Consider the following 19,840-nt stretch of genomic DNA (forward strand, 5'->3'; position numbering starts at 1 on the left):
TACTTCCCTGTTGCTGCTCTGTCTTGGATGGCAGCTGCTGCCTGACTGACTAATGCCAAAGAGTGATTGTTAGCTTTCAAAATAAATGAACAAACAACTATCGACACACGCTGTGAAACTCTACTGCAGACACTGACGAAAATGGAAGAACTGTGTCTAATAAATTACATTAACATGCAAATTTTACAGATGTGCAGACTGTGCATGGAATGTCACCCAGTGCAGCATATATTCAGTCTCTTGTTCCTTTCTCTCTATGCAACGTTCCTTTCTTGTATAGGTACTACACACAAAACCAAGCACGGCAGCTATTCCACAGATGTACAGGAAATGTCCCCCATTGCAGCATATGTTCAGTCTCTTGGGTCTTTCTCTTTTTGCACGCTTCCTTTCTTGTGAAAGTACTGCACCCAAAACCTAGCTCGGTAGTCACACACCATCATGTGTGTGTGAGGGGGAGGAGGGGGGGGGGGGTGTCAAGTACATGCGTAGTGGTAGCCCTCTGACCATGCAGGGATTGCATTATTGGTCTCCCATGACTGAGGCTCAGGGACTCCAGGCAAAAGGTTACTGGCCAGATAACCATTGCTGTGGCTGTGTGGCACCTGTGGGGAGAGCCCAAGTTTGGACAGTGTGCTACCATGGCAGAAGATTCACACATAAAGTGAATTAAATTTTCTTCCACTGGTGGCCGGAAGGTCCCAGCAGCCTCTTCATATGGAAAAGATTATTATGATGCAGAGAGACACTATTGTACAATGTTTCCTTCCTGGGCTATTTGTGGAAAGACGGAGAAGTTGGATATCTGGGAGGGGAACAATTCACTCAGTATATAATATGTACTTGGACGGATAAGTGTATTTTGACTACAACAGAACCATTATTTTTTTGTCGGAAAGATTGAAGAAAAGTTCGGGGAAGTTGAGACTGAAGAAAATGTGAAATGGCTCATTTTAATTAAAACTTCCTCTGCTGCCCAATCTACAGCTCTTCTGACATGTCACTGTCTAGGTGACATACCTGTGACCTTCTTCCCCACACAAAACTGTGAACATTGTCCAAGGAATCATCTGTCACAGATACACTTCAGACAGATGATGAGCTCCAGACTAATCTCCAGCAGTGAGGTGTATATTTTCTGAGACGTGCACAAAAAGGACCCAAGGCTAATCATACAGATACAGGTGCCTTTGTGTTAGCCTTTGAAGGGAATGTCCTTCTGGAGGAGGTTAGTCTCCACTGATGACAAGCAGTGATCCTGTGGCATGACTGGCTCATATGACCCCTACATGCCAAACCTGGCCACGTGTCAAGTGATCATTCAGTGGAACTGTGATGGGTACTACTGTCACCTACTGAAACTGCAATGGCGTTTTTCCTGTTCTTCTGCTGTTTACATTGCTCTCCAAGAAACACACTTCACTGGTGACCATTCTCCAATGCTCCGTAGCTATAGTGCATACTGTTGGAACCATGCTGGTGCTGAGAGGGCATCTGAAGGAGTCTATACTTTGCTTCCTGTAGGTGTCATCAGTGAATGGATTTCCCTTTGAGCCTCAGCAGTTACCATTTACAATTTTTACCTAGTTCGAGACAGTTACCTATTTATGTTGAAATGACCCTCTTAAATCATCAACTTTCACCCATATTCTTCTGCTTCGTGACTTCCGCACACCACCCTCTGTGGGGGGAGGGGGGGGGGAGGACCCTTTCGTCTGGTAAGGTCTTTTAATCAACAAGCTTCTCACAGACCATGATCTGTGGTGGTTCTCTTGTACACTTCAGTGCTGCCCAGCTTTTCAGCTGTTGATCTATCTATATCTTCCCCTTATATTGTGGCTTTGCAAAATTGGTCACCACATGATGACTTTTGTGACAGTGACCACATTCCAGTGATCCTTTAGTTTCCTTGCCACTGCCAGACAGACCGTCTACAATGTTGGGCACTTCACAGAGCCAGCTGGCCTTTGTATGCTTCTGCTGTTACATTCACCACCTCTCTGTCAGATTATATTGATGAGGTCTGAGATGTGATCATCCATGCCATTGGAACTGCTGTTTCCCTTTCTATAGGTCCCGCCTCCCCCCTTCCCACACCCCATGACCACCTCACTCCCCCACACTATCAGCTGGTGCCGTGATGGACCAAAGACATTACAGTACCTACTCAGGATCACCGTTGAGCCCTGCAGTAATTCAAGTGCCATCCTTTGAAGACCAGACTTACCACTTTTAAGCAACTTCGTGTTAAGACTCACTATTTAATAAAACCCAGTAAGAAGGAATGCTGGGAGGACTATGTCGCATCCGTTAGAACGTATGCCTGTTCCCTTCGGGTGTGGGCCATGCTCCGCAATCTTATGGGCCACCAATGGTCAACAACTGTTCCAGGTCTTGTCCTTGAGCGTGGTCTACTTTGTACCGATTCATCAATTCTTGCAGAACACCTTGCGACCCACTTTGCGACAGCATCAGTGTCCTCTTCCTATCCAGCTACCTTTTTTACAACAGAAGCAACAAGTTGAAGATGTCCCTTAAGTTTCACACCCTACCAGGCTGAATCCTATAATGAACCCTACACTAAGTGGGAACTATTCCAGGCACTTGCCTCGTCCCACGACACAGGTCCAGGCCCTGATTTGATTCACAATCAGATCATCCAACACCTGAATGTTTCCCAAAGACAACATTTCCCAAGGCTCTTTAACCATCTTTGGCTCAAAAGTGTCATCCCCACGCAGAGGTAAGATAGCTTAGTTGTCCCAATCCTTAAATCAGGCAAGAACCCAACATATCTCGATTGTTACCAGCCGTTCAGTGTGAGCAACGTACTCCATAGGCTGCTTGAAAGGATTTTTGCCTGCAGATTGTGCTGGGTTCTGCAATCTCAGGGTGTTTTCTCCCCCTATCAATGTGGTTTCCACAAAGGACAATCCATAACCGACCATTTGCTCAGATTGGAAACATTAATCCAACAGCCTTTTTCTAAACCCCAACACCTTGTTGCAGTTTTTTTTTGAACATGTATTCAGTCAGATAACCCACAAAATGTTCAATGCACAACAGTGAAATTTTGCTTGTTAGAAATATTCAGCTGCTGCAATTTGAGATGTGCTCTCAGCATCTTGCCTAGAGTCCGAATCTCTCTGCCTTTACAAATGTCTGCTTGTGTCTGTGTATGTGTGGTTGGATATGGGTGTGTGTGCGAGTGTATACCTGTCCTTTTTTCCCCCTGAGGTAAGTCTTTCCGCTCCCGGGATTGGAATGACTCCTTACCCTCTCCCTTAAAACCCACATCCTTTCGTCTTTCACTCCCCTTCCCTCTTTCCTGATGAAGCAACCGTTGGTTGCGAAAGCTTGAATTTTGTGTGTATGTTTGTGTTTGTTTGTGTGTGTATCGACCTGCCAGTGCTTTCGTTTGGTAAGTCACATCATCTGTGTGTGTATAAAAACAAAGATGATGTGACTTACCAAATGAAGGTGCTGGCAGGTCGACAGACACACAAACATACACACAAAATTCAAGCTTTCGCAACAAACTGTTGCCTCATCAGGAAAGGAGAGGGAAAGACGAAAGGATGTGGGTTTTAAGGGAGAGGGTAAGGAGTCATTCCAATCCCGGGAGCGGAAAGACTTACCTTAGGGAGAAAAAAGGACGGGTATACACTCGCGCGCGCGCACACACACACACACACACACACACACACACACACACACATATCCATCCACACATATACAGACACAAGCGGACATATTTCCCATGTCACTGTTTTGTGTCTGTATATGTGTGGATGGATATATGTGTGTGTGTGCGAGTGTATACCCGTCCTTTTTACTCCCTAAGGTAAGTCTTTCCGCTCCCGGGATTGGAATGACTCCTTACCCTCTCCCTTAAAACCCACATCCTTTCGTCTTTCCCTCTCCTTTCCTGATGAGGCAACAGTTTGTTGTGAAAGCTTGAATTTTGTGTGTATGTTTGTGTTTGTTTGTGTGTCTTTCGACCTTCGAAACATTCCACGTGGGAAAAATATATCTAAAAACAAAGATGATGTGACTTACCAAATGAAAGCGTTGGCACGTCGACCGAACGAAAGCGCTGGCAGGTGATAGACATTTTGTGTGTTTGTTTGTGTTAGTTTGTGTGTCTATCGACTTGCCAGCACTTTCGTTCGGTAAGTCACATCATCTTTGTTTTTAGATATATTTTTCCCACGTGATATAAAAAGATGATGTGACTTACCAAACGAAGTGCTGGCAGGTCGATAGACACACAAACTAACACAAACAAACACACAAAATTCAAGCTTTTGCAACAAACTGTTGCCTCATCAGGAAAGAGGGAAGGAGAGGGAAAGACGAAAGGATGTGGGTTTTAAGGGAGAGGGTAAGGAGTCATTCCAATCCCGGGAGCGGAAAGACTTACCTTAGGGGTAAAAAAGGACAGGTATACACTCGCGCACACACACACATATCCATCCACACATATACAGACACAAGGATATATATATATATATATATATATATATATATATATATATATATATATATACACACACACACACACACACACACACACACACACACACACACAAATATGATGTGACTTACCAAACGAAAGCGTTAGTATGTTGATAGACACACAAATAAACACAAACACACACACAAAATTCAAGCTTTCGCAAACCATGGTTGCTTCATCAGGAAAGAGGGAAGGAGAGGGAAAAGGGTAAGGAGTCATTCCAATCCCGGGAGCAGAAAGACTTACCTTAGGGGGAATAAAGGACAGGTATACACTCGCGCACACACACATATCCATCCGCATATATACAGACATTTGTAAATTTTATAACAGTTCTAGCAATGGTGCTGTGTAAATTCACTAAGCATATCTAAGGTTTGCGTCCAGTCACTTACTGGCCATTCTGTTTTGGCAGTTGAAAGTAGCATAAGAGAAGCCAAAGTTTAAAATTTCACATTTAAGAAATAGTTCACACGGGAGAATCGTACAGACATGCCATTATTTGATTATCGAACAGACTCCCTTGTGGATGACATGGTAATAAACGTCTGTGACATAGAGAAACAACTGAAAGAGCTGAAAACAAATAAGTCACCAGGTCCGGGTGGATTTCCAATTCGGTTTTACAAAGAGTGCTCTACAGTATTGGTCCCTGCATTTATCGCAAATCTTTCGCCAAGTGCAAAGACCCAAGTGACGGGAAAAACTGCATGTCAGTCCTGTATATAAGAAGAATGAAAGAATGTACCCCGAAAATTACATACCAATATCTGTAACACCGGTTAGTTGCAGAATACTTCTATGTATTCTTAGTTTGAATATAATAAATTTTCTGGCATGATTTTAGAAAGCATCGAATTGTGGATGAAGGGCAATAGGCAGATTCCATATTTCTATATTTCCGGAAAGCATTTGACACGATGCCCCACTACAGACAATTAATGAAGGTATGAGTGTATGGAATAGGTTCCCAGATATGTGAGTGCCTCGAAGTCGTTTAAAGTAATAGAACCCAGTATGTTGTCCTCGAAGGTGAGTGTTCGTCAGAGACAAAGGTGTTGTGAAGTGTGATAGGACTATTATTTTCTATATACATAAATGATCTGGTGGGGTCAAATGCTGGAAGTCTTTTTAGGATGAATATACAGTCATTAAGGCATTGCACTTTTCTGTAGGAAGTCCTTATGCGCTAAACTGGAGTTTTTCTAGTTTCAAAATTGATTTCCTGTTGCCTCTGCTTAACGAGAAGCATCCATAGCTTCTTTTGACCTCGTTAGACCTCTGTATGATAATAACAAAATATTATGATACACTCACCACCATACTGTAACCATGCGCAGTATTCTTAGACAAGGCTGTATCTTTGTGAGATACGTACCATGCCCCATCCATGTTGGGAGTGAGACCATTATCATTCCTGGATAAGTAGTTTCATTCTGCACTTGGAAAATTTGGTTGTTTAATCTCTTGTGTTAGTCCTTGTGGAATCGTTCACCTGCCAGAGTTGAGAATAATTGTTGTAAGGACTGAGACCTGTAGGCCTTAAGATGCCAACCAGATTTCTAACTGGGGCATTGGTGAACTCATTTATGTAACAAATGTCCATGTCTTGTAATCGTTTTCAGACTTTACATTTTTGGTGTAGGCATCAAAGCTTTAGAATGTATCTGTGAACTAGAAAAGCGGATAGAAGTGAAGTCCCCTGAAAGGTGTAAAAGAGGTTTTTATTACAACAAGAATATGTACATCAGATTTTAGTCTGCTAATATTCACGAACTTACAAATTAAATGCCATTAAAGGCATAGAAACAGGTTAAAAATAACTGTTGCTTTGTAGGATTTTGTCTTCCTTGATATTCTGTAAGTAAATTGCATGTATGTACACTGATCAGCCAGGACATTAGGACCACCAACCTACTATCAGGATGAACCTGCTAAGGTGATAGCTGTGTCACCTGGCAGGGAATGACTGTCAGTTAGACACACACATGGCACTTGCAGTATCAGTGAGCATGCTGTCTGTCTATAGAATGGAGAAAGCACATGATCTACCTGAGTTTGACAGAGATTTGGTGCAAGCATTTCGGCAGATGCACAACTTGTCAGGTGTTTGAGGAATGCTGTGGTGAGTGTCTTCAACACATGGTGAAAACAATGTGAAATCACATCCAGATGTCGTGGGGTTGGGCAGCCACTCCTGATTACAGATGGATGCCTTACGCTGAGCAGACTGGTAAAACAGGACTGGTGGCGATTTGTGGCAGAACTAACATCAGACTTTAATGCTCGGCCCATGCAGGTGCCAGTGTTAATACCTAGACATCGGCAACTATGACTGAAATGGGCACTTGACCATCAGGACTGGACATTGGTGCAGTGGCAGAGCATTACCTTCTTCATCATGCTGATGGAAGGGCATAAATCTTTCATCTTCGAAGAGAAAGCTCCTTGACACCTGTGCTGCGGGATGGAGACAAGCTGGCAGTGGCTCCATTATGCTCTGGCGAACATTCACATGGGCATCCATGGGCACAGTGGAGCTTGTGCAAGGCACCATGGTGGCCATGGAGTATAGCACACTGGTTGCAGACCATGTTTCCCAACAGCAGTGGGAAGAAGATAAGGTGCCATGTCACAAGGTCAGGAGGGTGATGGAGTGGTTCGAGGAACACAGTGGCGACTTTCAATTTATGTGCTGGTCCCCCAACTCGTCTGATCTGAACCCGATTGAACACATCTGAAATGTGATTGAACATCATTTCAGAGCTCATTGCCCTCTCCCTGCAATTTACAGGAATTAGGTGACTTGTGTGTGCAAATGTAGTGCCACCTCCCTCCAGTGACCTACCAAGGCCTTATTGCTTCCGTGCTACGATGCATCATCACTGTTATCTGTGCCAAAGGTGAACATACTGGCTATTACATAGGTGGTCATAATGTTGTCGCTCATCAGTGTAAGTCAGATGTAGTGCCATGGATTCAAACTACATGCAAGTACAGAGTCATTACAGTGAGAATACACTGAAAATGTAAAATGTTGCTAATCTTTCAGATGATTCCCTTTTTCAGAGCCAACTACAGCGCACGTGCATGCACACACACACACACACACACACACACACACACACACACACACACCACTGCTAAGTTATATAGTTACAGTAGATACTGCAAACCTTGGCCTGAACAACAGTTCATAATTTGGAGTAAAGTGAATTTACCTCTGGTCTAACATGGTATATGTGTTGTTGTGGAATTGTATTGGTAGCTACTGTTTTTATGGAAAACTGTTTCTTGTAGCTCTTGCAGTTCTTTACACCCAGCCATTTTCATTAGAAGCGTTGTATGTTTTACACTAGAGCCATTGTACCTTTTACACATGACTGTTATGCCACCCGACCTGTGATTTGTCCAGTGTAGTTTTGAGCATTAAAAGCTTCATTAACACTGGAATATTGTCCACCAGTGAAAAGTTTTTGGTTTCCATTTTTGCTCAACTGGAAAAGTTGCAGTGTAGTGTTATGGATCTGTGGGGGACAGAAGTACATTTGTGTGATTTCCAGAGATATAAGAGCACCAATAAAATACATTAGCAGTAGATAAGTCCCTTTGGATATTTAAGTGGTGCCATGATTAGCGTGTATGGAAAGACAGCAAATGGATAGTAGTCAGCAAGACATTGGGACACTGTACTTATCACAGAATGTGAACGTTGGAGTCTTGTGTGCTCTACAAAACAGAACAGTTTAATCTGTGATGCCACTGGAGGAGTAATACAATCCTGGAGAAGATACAACTAGTTTAGAATACCCAGCTGATCTCATAACACAAATAGAGTTCTGTGTCATATGGCTAGCACCTCATCATTGAGCCAACACTGTTGTGTATTAGGAGAACAGTAGGCATCAGACATTGTGATTGGATAACGGAAATGAGTTGTTTAGCTAGATTATTCACACAACTTGCTCCATCGTGTTGAGTTGGAGGTTGCCTTATATGCTGTCTTTCAGAACATGTGAGGAACAGACAGTTCGGGACATACAGTATGAACATAAGCAGTGATGGTATAGGTGATATTGGCATTGGTTTCCCTATGACTTGTGACTGTTAAAGAAAGCACTGTGAAAGCCACAAGTAATATTAATAATATTACGCACTATTTCAATCCGTTGTGGGCTGCCTGCCCAGCAAGACGAGAACAGCAGAAACATGGTAGAGTAGATGAAGAGGATTGACATCTGGGAAGTTCAACCCAGAGTTTACAAACTACCTCCTCACAATCTACAGAAAGTCTGTGACCTGTTCATGGGAATCCACTGTCCGGTATCTATCACCATTTTCTAAGACATGTAGAATCCGTGCCACAACAACCTGCTGCATTTTTACTTATCAGAAGATGGACCAATGTGTTAGGTGGGTAACTATAAAGTTCTGGTTGGGCACTGTATATGACACGGAGGTTGAAAATATTTTAATTCTGTATCAGAACCAAACTCTACGCAAGAGACATCACTATTTTAGCAAATTTAAGAGTCATTATTATGTATTGCCTTCCATACTGAGAGCTGTCATCCACAATTCTATTCTGTAACATTCTGGACAGTGTAAAATGTGAAATCTTTGAGACCTGCGTGCTTCCAAAGAAATTAAAAATCTCCTTGGGTGCTTTATGCTGCACTTTTGCAGAATTTCACGGTAGTCCCACTCAATTGATAAAAGAACATTGATACATTTTATTTTGTACCACAGCTTTTTACTGCGCTGTGTGAGTGAAGTCACAATTAGTAGCATTACTGGGTATGACTTCATAGACTTTAAAGATGGATTTACTGGGTAAAATTTTCTTTGTGAACTTGTAGCTTAAATTTTGATTTTTAATTCAAAGTATTAGAGGTACTCTCCATCAGTGAAGCAATTATCTACCACACAGATGATATGAATCCTCAGATATAAAAACTGTAATAGTGTTACCTATAAAGTTATTCTTCTGATAATGATCGAAATTAAGGACACATTATTTGTAGGCTGTGCTGCCAAGTAACAGTGTGTGAATGCACACCCAGACATGTAACGCTTGTCTCTCTCAAAACTGTTAATGCTAGCTCTGATTTCCCTGGTCTTCTTGATGATTAAGTCCAAGTAATTTGAAACTTGGGCCAAAATCTGTCTGGTTAAATATGGTCTTGTGCTTCAGTTGAAATTGCATCTAGTAGCTGGTTACAGTCACTTTTACTTTCAATGTATATTATAAGGCCATTGTAACAGTTAACCTAAGCTTTTCACACCAAAGATCTTGTGCTCTTTTTATTATGAGAATATGTTCATTCACTGGAGATTTTTCTAAATTCTTGTAGTTAATATGCATGTAGTATTCTGTATGTTGCTGAGAACTGGTTTTAATAGACTTTCTCACATGTTCACATGATGTAAGCCATCATTTGCAGAATACAAAATGTTGTTGATATTTTAGACAGTTGGGAAACGGTTTTAACCCCTCTCTAATATTTGTTTACTTTTGCTGGAGGTTGCTGCACAAAATAAAAAGAATGCTATGGAGTGTGCATTTTGTGTTGAATAGTTTGTGTGTACAGGGTGTCTTAGGAGAAATGATAAATATTCAGGGCTGTGACAGGAACAATCATTTGAAGCAAAAAGGCTAGTAAACATGGGCTCATAACTGCATACCTTAAGAGCTATGAGCACTTCTTCATCTTCAGTACTGTGAAACAAATCTTTGTAAGTTCTTTGCTTTCCATAATCTGGAAGGAGGTAGTACAGACCAAAACAGGAGAACATTGTCTAGTGAACATGGGGTCTAAAACGCATATTTTAAGAGCTCTGAGCACTTGTTCAGTAGAAAAGATGTGTTTCACATTAGCGATGATGAACAAGTGCTTGTAGTTCTTAAGATATATTTTTGGAGTTGATGTTTACTAGCCTTTTTTGCTTCAAATGATCGTTCCTGCCATATTCCCAAATACTGACCACTCCTCCTGGAACACTCTGTACCTGCATTTTCCCATTTTCCAGAAAGCACTGACATGTCATCTTGTACCAAATGGCTTTTTGTCTGAGTATGGGTATTATATTATTTTAGCACTGAAACGGTCTTATCCCAATAAACTTTTAGTTTTACGTATCAGTGCATTCAGCACAGTCTTTGGGCAGGGAGAGGGAGACTATGACCATTAAGGCATCTTTGTATGGCAGGTGTTTAAGGTAAGAGTGACCAAGCAAAGTGACTGGTTTCTGAACAATTGGAACATCTCACATTGGCAGCAGATTGAAATAAAGAATACATCTTCTGTCACCCAGAACAAGGTTTCCATGGTTTACTAGAGTACTTAAAGCTGGAACAGTTGCTTCAGTGTGGTTGCCTTTTCCAGTAATGGATCCATGAGCTCATTTTATTGTGTTCAATGTCACTTTGCTGAGCACATTGGCAGTGATATTGTTAATCTTAGATGTTATGTTATTACATAGTTCTGCCAATGTGTACAGCCTGTTTTTATAAACCCTTCGTTCAAGGTAGGCACACAGGAAGAAGACTGGAGGTGTTAAACAGGGAGAATGTGGGGCCATAACCATAATCCTTTAGAGATGATTCAATGACCAAAAAATTCACTTGAGTTGTTTTGTCAGATATGTGACAAGTGGTGCCATCCTGCTGTCATCAAGAATAATGTTCATCTTCCTCAAGAAACTGTAGTTACAAACAAAATAGGGCCCACTGTTCAACTACATGATGGCACATCACACTCCAAATTTCTGCAGTGTAAGGTGTTTTTGTGAAAGACGTGGATTTTTGATTGACCAGATTCTTGTGATTTGACCATTCATGTATTCATGCAGGCGAAACCGTGCTTCATCAGTGAAGAAAACATTTCCCCATTCTGAGTTTCCAGGAGTGTTAACAAATGACTGAAACCATGTACAGTCCACCAGATGTTTTTGTTTATCTGGCATCTTTAATTTTTGAACACTGCAAACATGATTTTAATGAAATTTTAACTTTTGCATTGCTTTGTGTGCTCTACCATATGAAGACAGATTGGACAGATAATCTCTTCAAACTTTTGGAAGTGACCACAGAATCACATTCTTCACCACAGCCTGTTTAGCGTCTGTTGGAATGGCTGAGCTCGTAGTTGGCATCTGGATATTTTCCATGAAGTGCATCTACAACACATGTATATGAACAACAGGCAAATTCTGCTCAACAATGAAAACTCATTTCTCTTGGAAAAATTCAGTAATACTACAGCAGTCGTTTGACCTCGGCAATTTCATTTTTTGTGATCAAATGAATGCAGTGCAATTTCTGTTTAATCACATTTATTTTCACATGTGCAACTTTTCAATTGTGCTCTATAAATTCAGGTAATATATTTAAATTAAGTTAAAATTGACTAACTATCTGGTTTTTCTCATCTGACACTTCTCAGTTTCTAAATTTTAGCAGAGCTTTAGATTCAGTCTCTGTAGCCATGCTGTCATTACACTTCCATTTTCTAAGTGATCCTGCTGAACAAATCTTAAAGATCAGAAGCTTGACTTTATAAAAAAATGTTTGTGAAACTTTTGTTTCAAATTAGAGGCCATTAGCAAGTTGCTACTACGATTATTTCTTGTTCTGTTACAGGAACTGAAAAGAATAGTGTCATTTGATAATAAGCTGTGTACAGCATATTCTACTGCTGGAAAAGCAAAAGAATATCTTGAAAACCTGGAGAAAGAAATAAATAGTGCAAAGGATGATGATTTATCAAAGCTGTCCGTGTCATTTCCAAGGGGTGGAGCCTTTGCTATTTTGGAAAAGGAGCCAGAAATTTTACCACTATGTGAGTATTGTAGTTTATATTTGAAGCACGGTTCAGACAGCTCAACTTTTATTAGGTTTGTGTCAGGAATTTGAATTTGTCAATATTAATTCACCTTTTACTTGTTGCAGATGAGAGAGTTGCCCAAAAGTATGCAAAGCATGGGATTCTCTCTCCTGTAAATGTATTATGGGTACACCTGTTGCTTAAGAATGAAGATGAAGCAGCAAGAAAATTATGGGATGATTTTCTCAGTAAACATCCCCAAATAATGTATCAGAAAGTAATAGAGGTGGCAAGGAAAGAAGATAACCTCAGCATTGTGCAGAAGCTGCTGGATTATTTGAAAACTGCACCAGTAAAAGAGCAAAGTTTGGGAGTTGTGTACAGCTGTATTTTAGATATCCATGGTATGTGTAATCTGCAAGTGGAGTCATGAACTGTTAATCAAGACTAGTAACTGACTAATTTGTTTTAATGTGCAGTTTAATTTTATACATTAGGGTAAAAAGGAATTGCAGGTCTCTTAAGATCACAGGTTGAGAGGCACCAAGCCGGTGTGGGTGGATGACTGACTAATTTGTTTTAATGTGCAGTTTAATTTTATACATTAGGGTAAAAAGGAATTGCAGGTCTCTTAAGATCACAGGTTGAGAGGCACCAAGCCGGTGTGGGTGGATGATGGATGGATGGATGGATGGATGGATGGGAGAGTGAGTGGGTGGGTCAGTGAACAGTGGGAGGCATGCTGTCAGAGATGAGACTGTGATAATCACTGTGCCAGATTCGGTCCAGTGATGACGAGGACAGTGTGAGAACTAAAGATGGATTAAAGGGAAGAGCAGTGAATAGTGCAATTAAGAATTATGGTGGAAGAAAGACTATTGTTTAACGTCCTGTCGACAACAAGGTTAGCAGAGAGGGAACACAAGCCCAGATTAGGGAAGGATCAGGAAGGAAATCAGTCGTGCCCTTTCAAAGCAATTATCCTGGCATTCGCCTTAGGTGATTTAGGGAAATCATGGAAAACCTAAATGAAGGATAGTCGAATAGGGATTTGAATCATCATCGCCCTGAACACGAGTTGACTGTGCCCCCTCTCTTGGTAAATTAAAACAGGAAAAGAAGAATGAGTCTGAATATTATATGATAAAAAGAGTATAATGGAAAAGAGGGGAATGTTTTAATTATTACATAATGATTTTACTTTAAACAATTTGAGAATAATTAGTGCTACATTATTTGTAAAGTATAAATAATTGAATTATAGACATTAGTTGCTAGTAAATTTCAGCCAAAAAGAAGGAAAAAAACTAACCTTGGCTCTATAATCTATACTTTCTCAAAGTTATTCATTTAAAATTTCAAGAAAGTCACCAGACAGGCTAAAAATTATGAATAGTTCAATTCACAAAATCAGTTGATTCTAAAAACTTCCATCTTTGACTAGACTACCTAAGTCATGAATCATAGAATGCAGACTTTTATGGCAGGTATTTGTGTTATTACTGACACTTGTTTTATAGACATTGGGCCTTCTTCCAATGCTGGAGACATTATCAAAGGCTTCAATGACTGAGAAATCAGTTACAGCCTCAAACAACCTCAGCAAATTTAACTATTTATATGTATCCATGCAACATATAAACAGTTTGGCTTATTGAGCTTGTGAGCGACAGCAGCTACAGAGTTGTTAAAGCCTTTTATGACGTCTCCAGCATAGGAAAATGAAATGTTAGGCAGAAAAGTATGCCTTGAACAATGGCCAAATGCCCATAAAACAAATGTTAGCAAGAGGTCATGAAAGTCTGCTTCAAAATTTGGCTGATGTGTAGTTCTCAGCTCCAAGAAACTGATTAACAGGGTGCACATGTATTCCTTTCTCCCTCTAACATATCAAAGAATTATTTTTAAAATAAATTATGAGACAATCTGCTGGCCAGTACTTCAGGAAGCGAACTGTCTAGTTCTGCAGTTATAAGCACACAAATATAAAAGTGACACACTATGCTAGATTTCAGAGAGGAGGCCACACATGTAGTGAGCCTTTGGTCCTTCCCATCCTGGGTTCTGAGTGACCTGCTCTTCTTTTCACCCTTCCCCAGTATATCAGTATCTCTTCTCCAAGGAAGGAACTATTAGCCCCAATGTCAGGATAGTGTATGTACAGTACTTTTGTGTGTATCTCTAGGCAGTACTAACAGTTCGCTTCCTGAAGGTAAAATTTGTCCACCAGTTCTGTCTAGTAATTAATTAGTCCCATTTGATATGAATTCTTTTTATGCTACTTCTGGTCAGTGTGGATGTGCATCTCCACTTGGGGTTTACCTGATATTTAAAAACACGTTCTAAGGAACCTTGACCAGCACTGATTGATAGATTGCATGCAACCGGTGGTGGCGTGTTTGTCGCTGTTAGTAGTAGTTTATCCTGTAGTGAAGTAGAAGTGGATAGTTACTGTGAATTATTATGGATGGAGGTTACACTCAACAACCAAGCTAGGTTAATAATTGGCTCCTTTTACCGACCTCCCGACTCAGCAGCATTAGTGGCAGAATAACTGAGAGAAAATTTGGAATACATTTCACATAAATTTTCTCAGCATGTTATAGTCTTAGGTGGAGATTTCAATTTACCAGATATAGACTGGGACACTCAGATGTTTAGGACGGATGGTAGGGACAGAGCATCGAGTGACATTATACTGAGTGCACTATCTGAAAATTACCTCGAGCAATTAAACAGAGAACCGACTCGTGGAGATAACATCTTGGACCTACTGATAACAAACAGACCCGAACTTTTCGACTCTGTAATTGCAGAAAAGGGAATCAGTGATCATAAGGCCGTTGCAGCATTCCTGAATATGGAAGTAAATAGGAATATAAAAAAAGGGAGGAAGGTTTATCTGTTTAGCAAGAGTAATAGAAGGCAGATTTCAGACTACCTAACAGATCAAAATGAAAATTTCTGTTCCGACACTGACAATGTTGAGTGTTTATGGAAAAAGTTCAAGGCAATCGTAAAATGCATTTTAGACAGGTACGTGCGAGTAAAACTGTGAGGGACGGGAAAAACCCACCGTGGTTCAACAACAAAGTTAGGAAACTACTGCGAAAGCAAAGAGAGCTTCACTGCAAATTTAAACGCAGCCAAAACCTCTCAGACAAACAGAAGCTAAACGATGTGAAAGTTAGCGTAAGGAGGGGTATGTGTGAAGCATTCAGTGAATTTGAAAGTAAATTTCTATGTACCGACTTGACAGAAAATCCTAGGAAGTTCTGGTCTTAACGTTAAATCAGTAAGTGGCTCGAAACAGCATATCCAGACATTCCGGGATGATGATGGCATTGAAACAGAGGATGACACGCGTAAAGCTGAAATACTAAACACCTTTTTCCAAAGCTGTTTCACAGAGGAAGACCGCACTGCAGTTCCTTCTCTAAATCCTCGCACAAACGAAAAAATGGCTGACATCGAAATAAGTGTCCAAGGAATAGAAAAGCAACTGGAATCACTCAACAGAGGAAAGTCCACTGGATCTGACGGGATACCAATTTGATTCTACACAGAGTATGCGAAAGAACTTGCCCTCCTAACAGCCGTGTACCGCAAGTCTCTAGAGGAACGGAGGGTTCCAAATGATTGGAAAAGAGCACAGGTAGTCCCAGTCTTCAAGAAGGGTCGTCGAGCAGATGCGCAAAACTATAGACCTATATCTCTGACGTCGATCTGTTGTAGAATTTTAGAACATGTTTTTTGCTCGCGTATCATGTCATTTCTGGAAACCCAAAATCTTCTCAGTAGGAATCAACATGGATTCCGGAAACAGCGATCGTGTGAGACCCAACTCGCTTTATTTGTTCATGAGACCCAGAAAATATTAGATAGAGGCTCCCAGTAAATGCTATTTTCCTTGACTTCCGGAAGGCGTTCGATACAGTTCCGCACTGTCGCCTGATAAACAAAGTAAGAGCCTACGGAATATCAGACCAGCTGTGTGGCTGGATTGAAGAGTTTTTAGCAAACAGAACACAGCATATTGTTATCAATGGAGAGATGTCTACAGACGTTAAAGTAACCTCTGGCATGCCACAGTGGAGTGTTATGGGACCATTGCTTTTCACAATATATATAAATGACGTAGTAGATAGTGTCGGAAGTTCCATGCGGATTTTCGCGGATGATGCTGTAGTATCCAGAGAAGTTGCAGCATTAGAAAATTGTAGCGAAATGCAGGAAGATCTGCAGTGGATAGGCACTTGGTGCAGGGAGTGGCAACTGACCCTTAACATAGACAAATGTAATGTATTGCAAATATATAGAAAGAAGGATCCTTTATTGTAAGATTATATGATAGCGGAACAAACACTGGTAGCAGTTACTTCTGTAAAATATCTGGGAGTATGCGTGCGGAACGATTTGAATTGGAATGATCATATAAAATGAATTGTTGGTAAGGCGGGTAGCAGGTTGAGATTCATTGGCAGAGTCATTAGAAAATGTTGTCCATCAACAAAGGAGGTGGCTTACAAAACACTCGTTCGACCTATACTTGAGTATTGCTCATCAGTGTGGGATCCGTACCAGATCGGGTTGACAGAGGAGATAGAGAAGATCCAAAGAAGAGTGGCGCGTTTCGTCACAGGGTTATTTGGTAACCGTGATAGTGTTATGGAGATGTTTAGCAAACTCAAGTGGCAGACTCTGCAAGAGAGGCGCTCTGCATCGCGTGTAGCTTGCTCGCCAGGTTTCGAGAGAGTGCGTTTCTGGATGAGGTATCGAATATATTGCTTCCCCCTACTTATATCTCCCGAGGAGATCACGAATGTAAAATTAGAGAGTTCGAGCGCGCACGGAGGCTTTCAGACAGTCGTCGTTCCCGCGAACCATACGCGACTGGAACAGAAAAGGGAGGTAATGACAGTGGCACGTAAAGTGCCTTCCGCCACACACCGTTGGGTGGCTTGCGGAGTATAAATGTAGATGTAGATGATGTACCGAAGAAAATCATTGTAGTACTTACTTTTGATAAACATTTCCAATCTGACACACACATTATCTTCATTTCTAGCAATGAGTAGTATTTAGTCCAAGAATGAAGTTCAGTTGTATGCATGTAACATTAATTATTTTTGAGTCCATGTGGTCATTAGTATTTGTTGCTTTTATTACCCCAACAGTTTTATCCCCCCCCCCCCCCCCCTCTTCATTTAACCTCAAAATATAGTGGATATCTTCATTCTTTCTTTGGCCGGTATTACACTATCAAATTTCTTTGTCAAAGATTTGATTAATGATGTGATCCAATATATTTGACAAAGATCTTTGACGTAGCGCTAGAAGGGGTATTACACTGTCATCAAATTTTTCATCCAAGTTGAAGATGGCTGACAACAACTTGTTATTAACCGCAGCAGTTCTACGTACTCCAATTGCATTTTGTGCACATGCGGAAAAGAAGTGGGGGAAAAAATGGAACCATACATACGAGGTTGACAGTCTTAAAAGTCCTGGGATTACAACTTGATAATAAATTGAGTTGGGAGGAGCACTTCACAGAACTGCAGAAAGGCCTTAACAAATCTGTATTTGCAATTCGAGTGTTAGCAGACATAGGCAACATAAAAATGAAAAAGCTTGCATACTTTCATTCCATAATGTCATATGGGATAATATTTTGGGGTAAATCTTGAAGTCAAACAAAAGTTTTCAAGGTCCAAAAGCGTGTAATACGTATTATTTGTGGAGTAAATTCGCGGACCTCCTGCAGAAACCTCTTCAAAGAACTGGGTATACTAACTACTGCCTCTCAGTATATTTACTTCTTAATTAAATTTGTCGTAAATAATATATCTCTTTTTCCAACAAACAACTCAGTTCATACATACAATACCAGGAACAAAAATGATCTGCACAAGGACTTACAAGCACTTACTTTAGTTCAAAAAGGGGTCCACTACTCAGGAACACTCATCTTCAATAATTTGCCAGGAAACATAAAAAATTTAGTTAGAAATAAAGATCAGTTTAAAAGGAGCCTGAAAGACTTACTACTGGCCAACTCCTTCTACTCCATTGGCGAAATTTTTAATAGAAACAAATGATGTATTGTATTTATTCATACTATTAGTATTGTTATTTCAGCTTAAAAAAAATCGACATGTTCCACATCCACGAGGATCTCCTCAGCATGGATTTATGGAACGAAAAACTAATCTAATCTGGGTGAAGCCGTGGGTTTTACGACGACACGATAAAAGCATTCAACAAAACTTGTTACGTGAGTTTACAGTGGAAGACGCCGTTTAACAATCAGAGCAGTGTCTGAGTTAACAGGAGTTGACAAGGAAACTGTCGAACAAGTTTACCGATTTTTTCAATGTTTGCATCAGTTTTTGCTGACAATGGTCTGCCAGTGCGAGTGTCATCACTGGTGTCTTCGCGGCCATCTTTAAATCGTTTAAACCACTCAAACACTTGTGTTCGCGATAAACAATCATCGCCGTACACTTGTTGTAACATTAAAAACGTTTCACTTGCAGATTTTCCTAGTTTGAAACAAAATTTGATGTTAACACGCTGTTCTTTCTGTACACTCAACATTTTCCGACGCACAGACAAAACGTCAACTACTTAAAACAGACGCCACGGGCAGACTGAGTGCAGGAGGCAGATGAAACTCGAGCAGTAGACGAAGCGAGAGTCACGTGACAGGCCATTGCATTCGTTTTATTGTTTCACCAGTACTAGTCCGGTTTTTTTCTAGCCACACCTCGTATGTTCCTAAATGACATGGATCAAAAGGGGATTCCTTTGGAATTCATACCTGGGGTTTCGTTGGATAGTCCTTGGGCCAGGGACCATTTGTATACCCAAATGAAGGAACATCTTAGTGTCACTAGTCTGCTATACAGGGCCAAAGTATGAATATTATACACTACTTCTGCTTAGGCAAACGGAACAAATCAGTTGATTCTTTTTGCATTTAGTGCAGTCTACAATGGGCCTTAAGGGGTATAAGGGCACCACTAGTGCATGGGCAGTTTCTTAGAAAGGATTTTTTGTACCAAAACCAAGCTGTGAAATGCAAGATGGCTATGCACAGCAAATGGCTGAAATTTTGACTATATATTCCTAAGATCTTGATTTTGAACGACATTAAGAATACCAAGAAAAGTGTCATCTTTTTACGAGATGTTGAGATTCAATGTAACTCTACTTGTATACAAAAAATAAGCTGTGAGGTGTGAAAATGTAGTTTATGAAGTGACACAGCACAGAGAAATATGCTATAAAGTGTTTCATTTATCATCAGAAGGGTTCTAGGCTCCCCATGTTGCAGTACTGAAGCTCAAACAAAATTAGTTTTGCGTTACTTCGATTTTACGTAAGTAAACTATAAAAATTTTACTGACCCATAAAGTTCTTTTCATATGAGGGAAATGCTTGTAATGGCAGGGAAAAGAAGGAACTAGCAAAAAGATGCTCTGATTGGAGT

At 40.6% G+C, this 19,840-nt stretch overlaps 1 protein-coding gene across 1 annotated transcript in view; it reads left to right on the plus strand.

Moving 5' to 3' along the window:
• LOC126194648 (leucine-rich PPR motif-containing protein, mitochondrial) overlaps nt 1-19,840 on the plus strand; it is a 194,171-nt gene that overhangs the window by 168,644 nt on the left and 5,687 nt on the right. The window contains exons 18-19 of the mRNA XM_049932831.1: nt 12,162-12,360; nt 12,471-12,749. Of these exons, the coding sequence (XP_049788788.1) occupies nt 12,162-12,360; nt 12,471-12,749 (478 nt within the window). The remainder of the gene's footprint in view (nt 1-12,161; nt 12,361-12,470; nt 12,750-19,840) is intronic.

Source organism: Schistocerca nitens, chromosome 7 (genome assembly GCF_023898315.1).
Source record: "Schistocerca nitens isolate TAMUIC-IGC-003100 chromosome 7, iqSchNite1.1, whole genome shotgun sequence".
NCBI classification, from domain to species: Eukaryota; Metazoa; Arthropoda; class Insecta; order Orthoptera; family Acrididae; genus Schistocerca; species Schistocerca nitens.